The sequence below is a fragment of the Crocuta crocuta genome, unplaced genomic scaffold, assembly GCF_008692635.1.
Source record: "Crocuta crocuta isolate KB4526 unplaced genomic scaffold, BGI_CrCroc_1.0 scaffold546, whole genome shotgun sequence".
In the NCBI taxonomy this organism is placed as follows: Eukaryota; Metazoa; Chordata; class Mammalia; order Carnivora; family Hyaenidae; genus Crocuta; species Crocuta crocuta.
The window spans coordinates 2,310,829-2,325,465 of NW_027527441.1; the positions used below are offsets into that span (position 1 = coordinate 2,310,829).

A 14,637-nucleotide genomic window follows, 5' to 3' on the forward strand; every position below is an offset into this window, starting at 1 on the left:
CCGGAAAGCCCAGTCTCACCTATCGCGAGAATTCTGATTTCGCCGGCTTGCACAGCGCCTCCTGGCGGTCTAACTTCCGGCCGCGTCTCCACGTCCGCCGCCACGTTCGGACGGGCGCCGCGCGCTCGTGTCGCCGCGTAGATCTTGTCACCGGGCTCACCCTGGGACTGTAAACCCGGCTTGGACCCCCGTCTCCAGCCACCCCGCGCAGGAGTCGGTCGAGTCCTGGAGCGCAGAGGTCGCTGGGCACGCCGTAGTCCAAAGCGCCGGTTGTGACTGTCCCTGAGGATTGGCTGTCCCTCGCCGGCCGCCGGGCCTCCTCGGTCCCGGAGTGCGTCCGGGAAAGCGCGGACCCCCTCCGGGCCGCGTTGGTTTTACTCCTTGTCCCCCAGACTGTGGAGCTCAAACTCGGTCCTTCTTCACCTGAGACCCTTCTTCCCGCGCTCACTCGTCCCCCACTTAACCCCGCAGACACTCCCGTTTGGTGTGGAATTGGGTCCTGACCTTTGAAATTCACGGAGTAGAGAATATTAAAAAAAAAAAAAATCGGAGGACTAACAGCTTTCTCCCGCTTTGTATTTTAATGGGAGAAAGAAAACCTTTATTAGCTCACACCATTTTTCAAAAGAAAGTTCCGTTGAACACCGAAATGGTAAAAAAGGTACAGTCTCGGAATAAGAGTGGGCGCTTAATTTGCATATCACAATATACAATAAATATAAGTAATGTGATTTTGCTTCATGCAGGTGAAAGCTGAATTAGAGCCACACCACTGGAAAACATTGATTTAACACTGGTTTTTGGAGCCAAACTTAGGTTATAAAAAACAACTGCTATTTACTAAATATCTTTGGGCAAAGTCAGTAGACCTTTAGCAAATTATCCCGTTTGAAAAATGGGGGTATGTGAGGCCTAGAGGTATGCTAAATGCATAGTTTACATTGCTTAATAAAAAACAGTTGTGATGGTTCTCATTCGCCTACTTGCTTTCCCTGGTTTAAAGACTTGTCACACACACATGCCCTTTTATGTTAGTAAAATCAAGTTTAAAATAATGTGGAAAAAGGGTGCCTGGCTGGCTCAATTGGTAGATGATGCATCTCTTGATCTCCAAGTCTTGCGTTCAGCCCTAACTTGGGAGTAGAGATTACTGAAAAAATAAATAGAAAGATGAAGCTTCTTAAAAAATAATGTTGAAGGGGCGCCTGGGTGGCTTAGTCGGTTAAGCGTCCGACTTTCGCTTAGGTCATGATCTCGCGGTTCGTGGGTTCGAGCCCCGCGTCGGGCTCCGTGCTGACTGCCAGCTCAGAGCCTGGAGCCTGTTTCGGAGTCTGTGACTCCCTCTCTCTCTGACCCTCCCCTGCTCATGCTGTCTCTCTCTCTCTCTCCTAGAAATAAATAAAATATTAAAAAAAAAATAATGTTGAAGAAATCAAAAGCTAAATGATACTCGGGGTGCCTGGGTGACTCGGTTAAGCGACTTCGGCTCAGGTCATGGTCTCACGATCTGTGGGTTCGAGCCCCGTAGGGCTCTGTGCTGACAGCTAGCTCAGAGCCTGGAGCCTGTCTTCAGATTCTGTGTCTCCCTCTCTCTCTGACCCTCTCCTGCTCACGCTGTCTCTCTCTCAGAAATAAATAAAACATTAAAAAAAAAAAGAAAAAGCTAAAAAATACTCATAAGGGGCACCACACCACCCTACTCAGATTGTTTTAAGTTGGGGAAGTGATAGATTTTTCAGTTTGATTTAGAATCACACTCTTTCCCTGCTCACCACCAACATGTGAATCTGGTGAATAGTTTTTTTAAAACTATTGAAATATATTAGTTTCAGTAGTAAAAAATAATGATTGATATATGTATATATTGCAAGAGGATCACCATAATAAGCCTAGTTAGCATCTGTCACTATATAATTATAATTTTCTTTTTTAAAAAAATTTTAATGTTTTTTATTTATTTCTGAGAGAGAGAGAGAGACAGCATGAGCAGGGGAGGGTCAGAGAGAGAGGGAGGAACAGAATCTGAAGCAGGCTCCAGGCTCTGAGCTAGCTGTCAGCACAGAGCCCGATGCGGGGCTCAAACCCAAGAACCATGAGATCATGACCTGAGCCAAAGTCGGACGCTTAACCGACTGAGCCACCCAAGTGCCCCAATTATAATTTTTTTCTAATGATAAGAACTTTAAAGACCTCTCTTCACAACGTTCAAATATGTAATACATACTTTTAACTATAATCACCGTCTGCAAATTAAATCACTATGTCATTTTTGTAACTAGAAGTTTGCCTTTTGATTCCCTTCACCCATTTCTCTCCCCTCCTGCAAACATTCTGTTCTGTGTCTATGAGCTTTGTTGCCTTTGTTTTGGTTTCTTAGATTCCACATGTAAGTGAGATCATATGGTATTTGTCCTTCTCTAACTTACTTACCATAATGCCCTCTAGGTCCATTCACTTCACAAAATGGCAAGATTTCATTTTTAATGGCTGAATAATATTCCATTGTGTATATATACTGCATTTTCTTACCCATTCATCAATTGATAGACACCTGTTTCCGTATCTTCAGGTATTAAATAATGCTGCAACGAATGTGGGGGTGCATACCATTAACATTTCAACAACATGGGTTTGAATTCTATGGGTCCATTTATATGTGAATTTTTTTTAATAAAGTATATAGTACTGTACACATATTTTTTTCCCTTAGGATTTTCTGAACATTTTCATCTTTCTAGCTTAGTTTATGGTCAGAATACAGTGTATAATACATACACCAAATATGTATGCCGGGGGGGGGTTGGCATGCCCCTAACTCCTGCATTGTCCAAGGGTCAACTGTATAGCTGTTTTTGAGTTAATGTTTCATTTTCTTCAGGTAAATACCCAGAAGTGGAATTACTGGATCATATGGTAGTAGTATTTTTAACTTTTTGAGGGGTCTCCATACCGTTCTCCATAGTGGCTGTACCAATTACATTCCCACCAGCAGTACGCAGGTCCTTCTTCTCCACTTCCTAACCAGTACTTGTTATTTCTTATCTCTTTCATACTGGCCTTTCTGATTGGTGTGAGGTGGTATCTCCCTGTGGTTTTGGTTTTTATTTCCCCAATGATTAGTGATGTTGAATACTTTTTTATATGTCTGTCGGCTATTTGGATGTCTTCTTTGGAAAACTGTACATTCAGGTCTGCTGCCCATTTTTTAAAAATCCAATTGGTTTTTGTTTTTGATGTTGAGTTGGATATGTTTTGGATATGAACCCCTCATTGGGTATATCATTCACAGATATCTTCTCCCTTTCACTGTGTTGCCCTTTTGTTTTGTTGATGGTTTCCTTTGCTGTGCAAAAGCTTTTTATTTTGATGTAATCCCAATCATTCATTTGTTGTTTCCCTGGCCTCAGGAGACATATGCATAAATATGTTGCTAAGGGCAATGTCCAAGAGATTGCGGCTTATGTTTTCTTTTAGGAGTTTTATGGTTTTGGGTCTCATATTTAAGTCTTTAATCTATTTTGAGTTTGTTTGTTTATTTGCTTATGTTTTATTTCTGACAGAGAGAGAGAGAGAGAGACAGCATGAACAGGAGGGGGTCAGAGAAAGGGGGAGACACAGAATCTGAAACAGGCTCCAGGCTCTGAGCTGGCTGTCGGCACAGAGCCCTATGCGGGGCTCGAACCCATGAACCATGAGATCATGACCTGAGCTGAAGTCAGACGCTTAACCAACTGAGCCACCCAGGTGCCCCCATTTTGAATTTATTTTTGTGTATGGTGTAATAAAGCAGTACAGTTTCATTGTTTTGTATGTAGCTGTCAATTTTTCCCAACACCATTTATTGAAACAACCGTCTTTGCCCAGTTTTATATTCTTGGCTCCTTTGTCATAGATTAATAGACCATATAGGTGTGGGCTTATTTCTCTGCTCGCTATCCTGTTCCATGGATCCATGTGGCTATTCTTATGCTAGTACTATACTGCTTTAATTACTATAGCTTTTATATCTTGAAATCTGGGATTGTGATACCTCCCGTTTTGTTCTTTCTCAAGCATACTTTGGCTATTCGAGGTCTTTTGTCGTTCCATACATAATTTTAGAATGGATGGATGTGTCCTAGTATATATTTGTTGTGTTAATCTGCATTTTCCTGATGACTAAAGAAATTAAGCATCCTTCACATACTTACTGGCCATTCAGATTTCTCTTTGGTGAAGTGCTATGTATGTCTTTGGTTCCTTCCTTCCCAGAGGAGATTTTTATTAGTCTTTGGTTGCTTTTTTGATTGTTTTTTTTTTTTTGTTATCACGTTATAGGCGTTCTTGCTATATTCTGGATATGAATTCTTTCTTAGATTAATCTATTGCTAATATCTTCGACTCTGGTTTTTCCTTCTATTAATAGTGTCTTTTGGTGAACAGAATTTACTTTCAATGATACCCAATTTATCAATCTTTTCCTTTATGTTTGGGGTGTATGTGTGTGGTGTGTGTGTGTGTGTGGTGTTTCTTGAGGCTGATACCATTATTATCCACCCTTTTTTTACAGAGTAGTTAATTGCGGTTCGTGGCAGTGGAGACCTCAGAGCCACGACTACAGTGGGGTTAGGCCTAGGGCATCAATGGCTCGCAGGTTCCTGCAAGTGCACCCAGCACTTGTAGGGCTCAGTCAGTGTCTCCTCATATTTTGAGCCCTAGATGCCTCACTTGCGTCAACCAAGCCCTGGCCCTCCCAAGATCTTGAATTACCTCCCTAGGTTTCTCACCTCTCCTGCAGACCAGGGCAAAATAATTTTAACTGGGTTCTCTAAATGTGGAATTCAGTAGCCTGAAGCTAGTTTTCTTTCGCCATTAAAATAAAACTAAAGATCACCCTGCTCAGTCTACCAAACACTGGGACCTGGTTAAATGTATCCCCAAGTCTCTGCTCTGCCTAGCATGTTCTCAGTTTCCCTGAATAAGTGACTTTGAATTTGCTCCAGTCCTAGCAGAGTTTGAGAAGTGTCCCGCGACTTCACTTAGGAGAATCTCAGGAGTCTTCCAGAAACTTGCACGGAGCGAGTTGGCTCGCGAGGGAGGGAGGAGCAGAAACTCCCAGGAACCTCTGTGGACAGGCTTTATAGGCCCGGCGACGGTGAAAACCTGGATGGAGGATCGCTGGGCCTGGGCGCGCGGAGACNCGGCGGGGCGCGAACTGAAAGTGGGGAACTGCCGGGCTGCCCTCCGCCAGCGAGCCTCCTGCCCCAGGACGAGGTGAGTGGGAGGCACTGGGTCTTTTCTGGCTGCGGGGATCCTTAGTGGGGACGGCGTCTTGGTGGCTAGAAACGAAAGGAGACTTCGGCGGGGCGCACGGAAGCCGGGACGCTGCCCCGCGGGACGGGCTTGCGAAGCACACCTCCTCTTTGTGCACAGAAGGGAGCTTGTGCCAGAGAAAGACGGAGTTGTGCGCCGAAAAAGAATCCGAGTCCGTTTGGGAAAACGTTGGGCAGCGCTTTCCAGAGTCACCGCCTGAGATTTAAACCTATCTGGGGCCGAAAAAGCCCAGGTGGGAGGCCGATGGCGCGCAGGAGCCCCGGGAAGGCGCGCGGGTCTCCACCCGGGGCGACTGGGGGATTTCGCGTCGCTCCCGGTCTGCCGCGAGCCTCCCAGCCCCACCGGTTCGAGAACCTCGCCCTGCCGCCCTTGTGTTGCGAATCGCTTCCTTCTGCCCCGCCGTCTTCACTGAGAATCACTTGTTGCTGGAATTGTGTGCAGCGGTAGCGATGCTGACTGCTCAGCTCTAGCGAGCTTTGCTTATTTAACCGAGAAGATGCGCAGTGGGGTGGGGAGGGAGGGGAGGGACCCCTCCGAACGTCAGGCTTTCGTTACCAACATGCAATCCATTTCTTAGGTATTCTTGCACCCGATCAGCGCCCTAGGAGTAGAACTCACTTTGTGTAAGATGTAGAAATAACATCGATGTGATTTTAAGACATTTCCTGGGCACCTTTTAATGATCCCTTAATAGGTAGCAAGTGTCACCCACAGTGACTGTTTTCCTTTACATTACAGCTCCCAGAGACTGCCCCCCTACTCGCCGCCACAGCTCCCTAAAATGCGTATGGCGACTTGGGTTGTTAATTTCATTTTGTGGCGTGCATGCACTCTGCCTGGGTCCGATCTTCAGCCTGGCAAGTTGGTCCTCCGGACGTCCCTCTTGTGTGCCCTTCCTTCTCTCCAGAGGAGACGACCCAGAAGCTCAGGACCAATCCTGGGCTTGCTAGTGATGTCACACTGCAACTAGGACATTGCTTCTGATTTACCTCTTGGTCTCCAAGGGAGGGCTTTCAGTTGGGTTCTGGCCATTGCACTGGATAAGCAACACTGGTATCTGCACACTAAAGTGACAGAGTCACCAATCAGGAAGCACCCTAACCTCAATCTCAGAACTTTCTCCTTAGGCCTGAAAGCCACAGGCAATAATGCCCTAGCATCGGAGGCTCATTAAAGTCGGCTCCGTTGTTGAAACTGCTGGCTTCCCATGCTGGCTTCCTGCTAGATGGCAGTGTGTAACCGAATTAAATAGGCAGTCTTAACTGTTACTGTTATTATGCTCATCTTTCATTCTGCACTTTAAAAAACTGTTTATCTTACAAACAGTGCATTTAAAAAAATTCAGACTAGGATCTTTAGAATATAAGGAAAAAGGACATAGTTTGGACAGACAATAATGTCACTCACGTATGTCTAAGTATTGCTCGGATGCTGAAATTTCCAACCCGTGTTTAAATGCTTTCTAGATGTGGAATGTAATGTGCTGGTTTCAGTGGGAATGCAATACCTAATTCAATTACCAGCATTTCCCAATAAACTTTATAGTGTTCCTGGCCATGGGTGTTAAAAATGGGGGGGAAAAAAGATTTGTTTTTATTTACAGTGTTTTTCAGATATTTATTTCTTTGAGAATAAAATTTGAGTTTTTGAAAGTTAATGCTGAATTGCTAAAAAAGAGAATGAAAATAAAGTAATCCTAAACTTGTTATACAGAAATAATTTCTTCATATTTCCAGAGCTCTTAGTTTTTGATGACTCAGATTATCTTGATCACCTGTCTCTTGATTAAATTTCTATGGAGAGTTTTTGCTCCTGGGCACTATTCGTGGGATGAGAGAGCTTCATTTTGGGACGAAACCCCAGAAGATTGCCTGGACCAGCCCTTTGCCTTTAGGCATGTGAAATATTAGCCACATTGTGTTGGTGGTGTTTAACCAGTGCCTCATTCATGATTACATAAATGCTCAAAGCAGATGAGGGATTTTAATTGAGATCTTTTGCCAGGTAGGAAGATTATTAGTAAGCAATGAGCCCTTCTTGGTGAAAGAACAGTTACCAAGAAGACCTCACAAGGAAAATGATGAGAAAGTCTTACTTTTCAGGAGCTGGCTAAGTTCTTGGTGTGATAGAGAATCTTCAGAATTTGGTGCCCTCACGTCCCTACCTCTCTTTAAAAAAATCTATTCCTTTTGAATGCTTCTTTTTGGGACTTCATNTTTTAACTTAGCTTAAGTAGACGCACTGAATGAGATTGTATTAATACTGCATCATTTGAGTGCTTCAGCATGTACAGAATTTAAGAGTTTAAGAAAGGCATCACCTTCATTTCCCTAATAGAGATGTGAGAGTCTCAGGCTACAAATTCTACCCTTCCATTAATCACCGGTGTTGATTCACATGGCTGCCGGTATTCCTTTTTCTCTCATTATTCTCAATATGTCTCCCCTGAAATGTGTGCTTGGTAGAAGATGAACTTCCAGGACTGCAACACTAAGGACTCTCCATCAAAATAAGCACTCAGGAAAATATGAAGCCTGTTTAAAAAGAGTGAGGAAAAAGAACACCAATAAATGTTAATAAAGTAAATTGGATGGAAGTGGAGACCGGAACCATCATTACACGTTCGCCAGGTGCCCAATGAACAGGCACAGGCACTAAGTTAGGATAAGTCAGCTTGTGCTGACGTAAAACAATGCTTTGTGTCCGGGGAAATGCCAGCTTCCTGCATTCTTTCCACTGCTGTAATAGGAGCAAGCACAATGATGTGGACCTAGGTCTCCCCACTTGGCATTGAGAAGGGTAAAGCTGGCCAAAGTAGGTGGCTTGGAATATCTAGGAGAATGGCTAGGCTAGGGGAAGAGAGGTATGGATGTGCTAGGTAGGCCCAGAACAGGGAGCGACATTCCAGGAATAGAGCAAAGTGTATGTGTGGTAGAAGCCAGAGAACCAGGGCAGGGTCCAGGGAGTCTTGTTCTTCTAAGCTACTGAATTCAATCTTTATCTTGAAATCCGTGGGAAGCCATTGATGGCTTTTCATCAGAGGAGAGATCTCCAGTTTCCATTCTAGAAACAACTCTACAGCCAAGTGGGGAGCATGCAAGGGGTCAGACCCATAGGAACACCACTTCTCAGGCTTATGGAGTAACCAGATAGGAATGCAAGAGGAGTGTTGACTGGAGGGGTTAAAAAGTTCCTGCAGAGTTGTCCAAAAGCCCATAGAGCTCCCCACCAGCCTACCACCATCTGTCTTTCCCAGGGCAGCCATATTGCAGGGATATTGTGAGGATTTATACATTATACAATGAAAATGTACCTTGCGAGAGTCAAACCTACTTGAGAAATCACGCTTTTGTGGGAATAATTTAAATTTGGTAATTAGATACATTCCGTTTAAAGACTCTCCCTGGTATAACCTTAAGCCCTGGTATAACCTTAAGCTCTGTTTAGACAGTAAGTTCCTTATTAACTCAATCAACGCAGAGAGATGATCAGAGGAGCCTCCCCGGAACGCCCCACCTCTGTCTCACTTCTTTGCCCAGCCAGTGGGGACAGGGAGGGAAAGAGAGACACAAAGAGAGTCAGGGTCAGAAAACCCTGTGCATCTCCTGTGGTCACTTTCTCATTTTATACTCAGAGATGAATCTCTGAGTCCCATTTCTAGGGCCCTTACCCTATACTTTGGACTGGCACTGCATGGCTGAACTTTGATGCTGGCATCCTCAGACTGCTAATTTACTTCAAGGTATCTCCTCTTGTCTATTTTTAATTCAAAACCAAGTGGAGAACTTTGAAATTATTTTAGAGGGAAAGTGTTGCTGGTTCTGATACAGTAGCACTTGCAGGAGTGTGAGGTAGTCTTGCTCAGCTTCAGATCCCACTCTGGGCAGCAGATGGCCAGCCCCAGGCAGAGCACGCAAGCCGAACAATGCATTTCAGATGCTCGGCTCTGGGGTCAAGAAGGTTGGTTAGTGAGTGTCCATTTCCGATGTTACGTGCCATGGTTGTCTGTACAGACACACATTGCCTCATCCAGGAAAGGTGTGGTCTGGGGCCACCTCCTTGGTGGACTCTGAGATTCACCTTGTGGGTAAGGATGAAACAGAAGGGAGCTTTCCTCCAGGAGTCCCATTGCACTGGTGCTTATTGGCTTTCACCATGCTCTCTGCAAACCCATCGGTCCCACCAGTGGGGGGCTGTTGACTTGTTGACAAGCTCATGGGTAATTAATAGCATATATTAGATTGATGGGCCCCAAGGTCTGGTTGATTTCTGCTTGTGATAAATCATAAACCCACACTAACCGGCTCTGTTCATTAAAATGGTGGTTGGTATGTAATCACAGCCTGGTCCCTGAGACCTTACTGTACCTCTGGCTTTGAGAATATGAGCTAAATTGAGATACTGTGGGTGAAAGGGAATTTGTAAGCTTAAATTCTTCTGTCATAGTTCACACAGCCATGTAAAGACTTTAAAGGGCCCTACCTAGGATGGGCCCTGGGACAGCATTGCGGCAGCTGTAAAAATATCCCCAAACTATGTCTCCCATTCTCTCCCTGTTTTAATTTCCTTTATTTCTGACCCTCTTGTCCTCCTAACAAGCTGCCACTATTTTCCGCATCTCTTTCCTTTCCCATGATCCTGGAGACCAGTGACCTGATTTCTAGACCCACTCCAACCTTTAAGAACTATGATCTCGGGAAAATCACTTCAGCTTGCTGAGGCTCAGTTTCCTTCTTTGTGGGAACTGAGAATAAAACCTGCCTTGCTTACTTTACAGAGTGGTTACCAATAAGATCAAGTGAAGTGATATCTGGAAAAATCTTCTGAAAACGACATAGTTTGATACCCACATAAGGTGGTAGTATTTCATTACCTAATCTGGGTTACAGTAATTACAGCTATAATAAATTGCTTTTGTGTAGAAAACAGAAATTTGATCATCTTTCTGTTCTACAAGGGAAAGAAATAATGATACTTAATGTTTCTTCTTTATTGTGAAGAAACTGAAGCTTAGAAAGATTTAGTAACTTGTCCAAATTTATATTACATATAAATGACAGAGCCAGGATTGAAACTCAAAGTGCTTGTTCCACGTTTTATGTAGTTAAGAGCTATTAGCATCGACTTAGTGGAAGGAAAGGCACTTTTCAAGTTCTTATAGGTTTTTGTTACTTTTTTCCTCTGGTATACCAGCTGACAGAAAGCTATTCTATACAGGGTTTTTTTTTTTATGACTTAAAATAACTTTTTTTTTTTGAGATATTCTGTTTTATTTCATTTCTTTTNAATAACTTTTTTAAAGTTTATTTATTTTGAGAGAGACAGAGATAACGCGAACAGGGGAGGGGCAGAGAGAGAGAGGGACAATCTCAAGCAGGCTTTGTGCTGCCAGCACAGAGCCCGACACGGGACTTGAACTCACAAAACGGCAAGATCATGACCTGAGCTGGCACAAAGAGTTGGATGCTTAACTGACTGAGCCACCCAGGTGCCCTACAGATTTTTTTTTTCTATGATTAAGGAAAGTAACCTGTGCTAGTATTGTTGGCTGGGAATTTTATAGTCTTAGCCTTAAAAAATGTAAAACTACATGAACTTCAGAGCTGGGCCAGTTTTTGCTTTTACTTATCAAAGTTGTAGTCTTGGGTAAGTTACTTGACCGCCTTCAGATCTGGTTTTCTCATCCTTAAGGATGAGGATAGTGATTGTTCCTTTCATAGAGTTGTAGGAGGATTGAATGGTCTCAGGCACACTGAGTACTTACGAAGTGCCTTGCTCACGATAGGTCACTCAACAAACATTAGTGATCTCCTTTTCTTTGACAAAGTATTTCTGCTTTTGAAGTTCCAGTTGATCAGGCAGCAACATTCCTGATATGAATTCAGCCTCATTTTACATTTAAAAGTATAATAAAAATTATAATATTTACACATAAGATGGAAAATAGTTATTGATACGGAGTATGTACCATGCTCTGAAAGAAGGGTTTTACAATCTTATATAATTCTCAGTAACTTTCTGATTAGGCACCCTATGTATCTACGTTTTGGAAACTGAGATATTGAGAGGCTAGGTTAAACCAGCTGGGGAGTTGAGATTTGAATCCTGGCGGGCTGGCTCTGGATCCTCTCCCCTTAGTCACTGCGGATTGCAGGAATTCCTGTGGAAAAAAGAGGAAAAACACACCATTGGTAATTTCTGAAACCAAGAGTCATTTTGTTGTTGAGGGACTTAACCTGGACTTAAAAGGAAATGAAGGTAGATGCATGGGAGGGGGGGTGTACCTTTAAGGCCAATGTTTTTAACTAGAATTCTACATCATTTTAATATTTTTCATTATATCTTTAGTGCTATATCTGGGAGATGTACAACCAGATCTTAGAACCAGATTTTTGGAGGACTGTAGAGCAGCCTCAGGAACACTCATCCGTGCCCTATTCTGAACTCCACCATGTCAAAGGCTAAGACCTTTGACGTTACAGAACCCGGGGAAAAGGCATTCTTTTGGGGGCACGTGCGTGGCTCAGACGGTTGAACATCTGACTTGGGTTCGGGTCATGATCTCTGAGTCAGGCCTTCTGCTCTCAGTTCAGAGCCTGCTTTGGATCCTCTGTCCCCCTCTCTCTGCTCCTCCCCCACTCATACTCTCTTACTTTCTTCTCTCTCTCTGTCTCAAAAATAAACAGGAGTGTCCGACTTCAGCTCAGGTCATGATCTCACGGTTTGTGGGTCTATAGCTGACAGCTCAGCTTCAGAGCCTGCTTCAGATTCTGTGTCTCCCTCTCTCTCTCTGACCCTCCCCTGCTCACGCTGTCTCTGCTCAAACTCACACAAATAAATAAATAAACATTTAAAAATAAATAAATAAAACTTTTTGGAACAATCATCCATTTCAGATAGATGGAAATCTTGTTTCAGAACTTCCAGAGAATCATACTGCTCACAAAACCCACTGCTTTATTACACTTGCTATAAAAGACTAACCAACTAAATCAATAATCAGAATTCCTTATGTTGTGGCTGAAGCTGTTTTCCATAGAGGAAGTTTGGGTCTGTTGATCATTACCCACTTTTGACCCAAGCCTGAAACTTTTATTTATTTTTTTCCCTGCTTTTCCCAGGAGTGGGTAGATAATCCTGGTAATTTCTATTCTACTTCTCTACTCCTTTGAAACCTGGGTGGAAGAGGTGACTACATGTAAGTGACTTGTGGAATTTCAGTCTCCTGGGGGCAGAGAAAATGAAGTGCAATCAGAATTTTAGACACAGGTCCTAACTGTAGATCTGTCAACTCTCCTCTGATGGGCTGTGTGACCTTGACCAAGTCACCTCATCTCTCTGATCTTGGCTTTCTTATCTAGGAGTGAAGACTACGTGATTTCAAAGGTTCCTTTTCATTTTAAAGCTTTGGGTTTCTACATGATAGCCTGGAGAGACTACATTTATTAAATACTCTGCACTATGGCTAAAAGCTTATTCATTTGTTACAGAATTTTTTGATGCCTTCTGGTTTGAAGAGATCTCCAGCTGCTCTCATGATAGCCTAAGAAGACTGCATGCTGTTTCTTCTCGATGCCAAGCCGGGCACGCGCACAGCGTCGGATCCCAGCCCTTCATGGAGACCGGGTCCCAGCAGGAGCGACAGCAGAAGACATGGACACCCAGATGGCTCATCCACGTGAAGTTGTCCTGGGCTGTGGGCCTTCTCGAGAACACCTGGTGGCCGTGCTAGCCCCCTGTCAGTCACCCAGGGCCGGGCAGCATGGTGTGGATTCAGAGGAGGAAGCTTTTGGCACCTTGCCTCTGCGTCACAGCCTCCGTCTTTCTCCTCATCACACTCCAGGTAGCAAGAATTTGGGTTACTTCATGTGGATTCCTGAGCCTCTCCACCCTTTCCCGCCTTCAGCCCACTCCATTCTCTCTGATTCTTTACTTTTTACTTAATATCTCTGGATTGGGGCTTCTCTGTCTCAGACAGGGAAGAGACTGTTTTTATGAATAGATGAAACTGAGGTTTTAGTGAGTGGGTGTATCATAGAAGCAAAATCAGTAAAGGTGGGGGGATCAATTTGTGAGTCCTCTGGGGTCCTGGTTATAGAAGTACAGAAAGCAGAGCTCAGTCTCTCTTACTGGGTCAAATTTGGATGGTTCTCTCCAAGTCCCCTATCATGATGGGTTCTGAAAGATTGCATTATTGAAGAAGCTGTGACTATACTGAGAGTAAGATGGTCTATCGTACGGAACACAAACATATGCATTAGTACATTGTCATTTTTTTTCTTTTTAAATTAAAAACAATTTTTTTTAATGTTTATATATTTCTGAGAGAGCTAGTGAGACAGCATGAACAGGAGGGCGTCAGAGAAAAAGGGAGACATAGAATCTGAAGCAGACTCCAGGCTCTGAGCTAGCCGTCAACACAGAGCCCGACACGGGGCTCAAACCCACGAACTGTGAGATCATGACCTGAGTCAAAGTTGGACGCTTAACTGACTGAGCCACCCAGGTGCCCCTCTTTTTAAATTTTTAAATATTTATTCAGTTTTGAGAGGCAGAGAGAGACAGAGTATGAGCAGGGAAGGGGCAGAGAGAGGGGGAGACACAGAATCTGAAGCAGGCTCCAGGCTCTGAGCCATCAGCACAGAGCCTGACACGGGGCTTGAACTCAACGAACTGCAAGATCATGACTGGAACTGAAGTCGGTCACTTAACTGACTGAGCCTCCCAGGCACCCCACTACATTTGTCATTCTTGACATCTGCTACTTAGACCAAGCACCGAATGTGAGTGTTTGAAGTGTACCAGTTTTTAGTCTTCTTATTTATTTCATTTAGTTGGTGATTCTGAACTTCATTTGCTAATCTCAAATGAGAGTAAAAATTACAGTGATAGGGAAAGTATAGATGGGAGTTCAGATATATTTGGGACCCATTCAAGTACTAGCTGTCCATTTTGAAATCCAGAGGACTTTTATTTTTTTAGTGTCTATTTATTTTTGAGAGACAGAGTATGAGCAGAGGAGGGGCAGAGAGAGAAGGAGACACAGAATCTGAAGCAGGCTTCAGGCTCTGAGCTGTCAGCACAGAGCCCGAGGTGGGGCTCAAACCCACAAACCATGGGATCATGACCTGAGCTGAAGTTGGACACTTAATGGAATGAGCCACTCAGGCACCCCAGAAATCCAAAGGACTTTTAAAGATTATTTGTGGACTTGAGCAGCTCAGGTGTGGGGCTGATGGAAATAGAGGTGTTCTCTGGGCTTTTTCACTCAAGATAATCTTCCTTCTTGATTAAGCTTGAATGAGCTATTGCATATAAAAGCAC

At 43.8% G+C, this 14,637-nt stretch overlaps 1 protein-coding gene across 1 annotated transcript in view; it reads left to right on the forward strand.

The window, feature by feature from the left end:
* The first annotated feature begins 5,174 nt into the window (after positions 1 to 5,174).
* Positions 5,175 to 14,637, forward strand: part of POFUT3 (protein O-fucosyltransferase 3) — an 88,149-nt gene continuing 78,686 nt past the window's right edge. The window contains exons 1-2 of the mRNA XM_077760747.1: positions 5,175 to 5,253; positions 12,804 to 13,156. Coding sequence (XP_077616873.1) covers positions 13,076 to 13,156 — 81 coding nt within the window. The 5' untranslated portion in view covers positions 5,175 to 5,253; positions 12,804 to 13,075. The remainder of the gene's footprint in view (positions 5,254 to 12,803; positions 13,157 to 14,637) is intronic.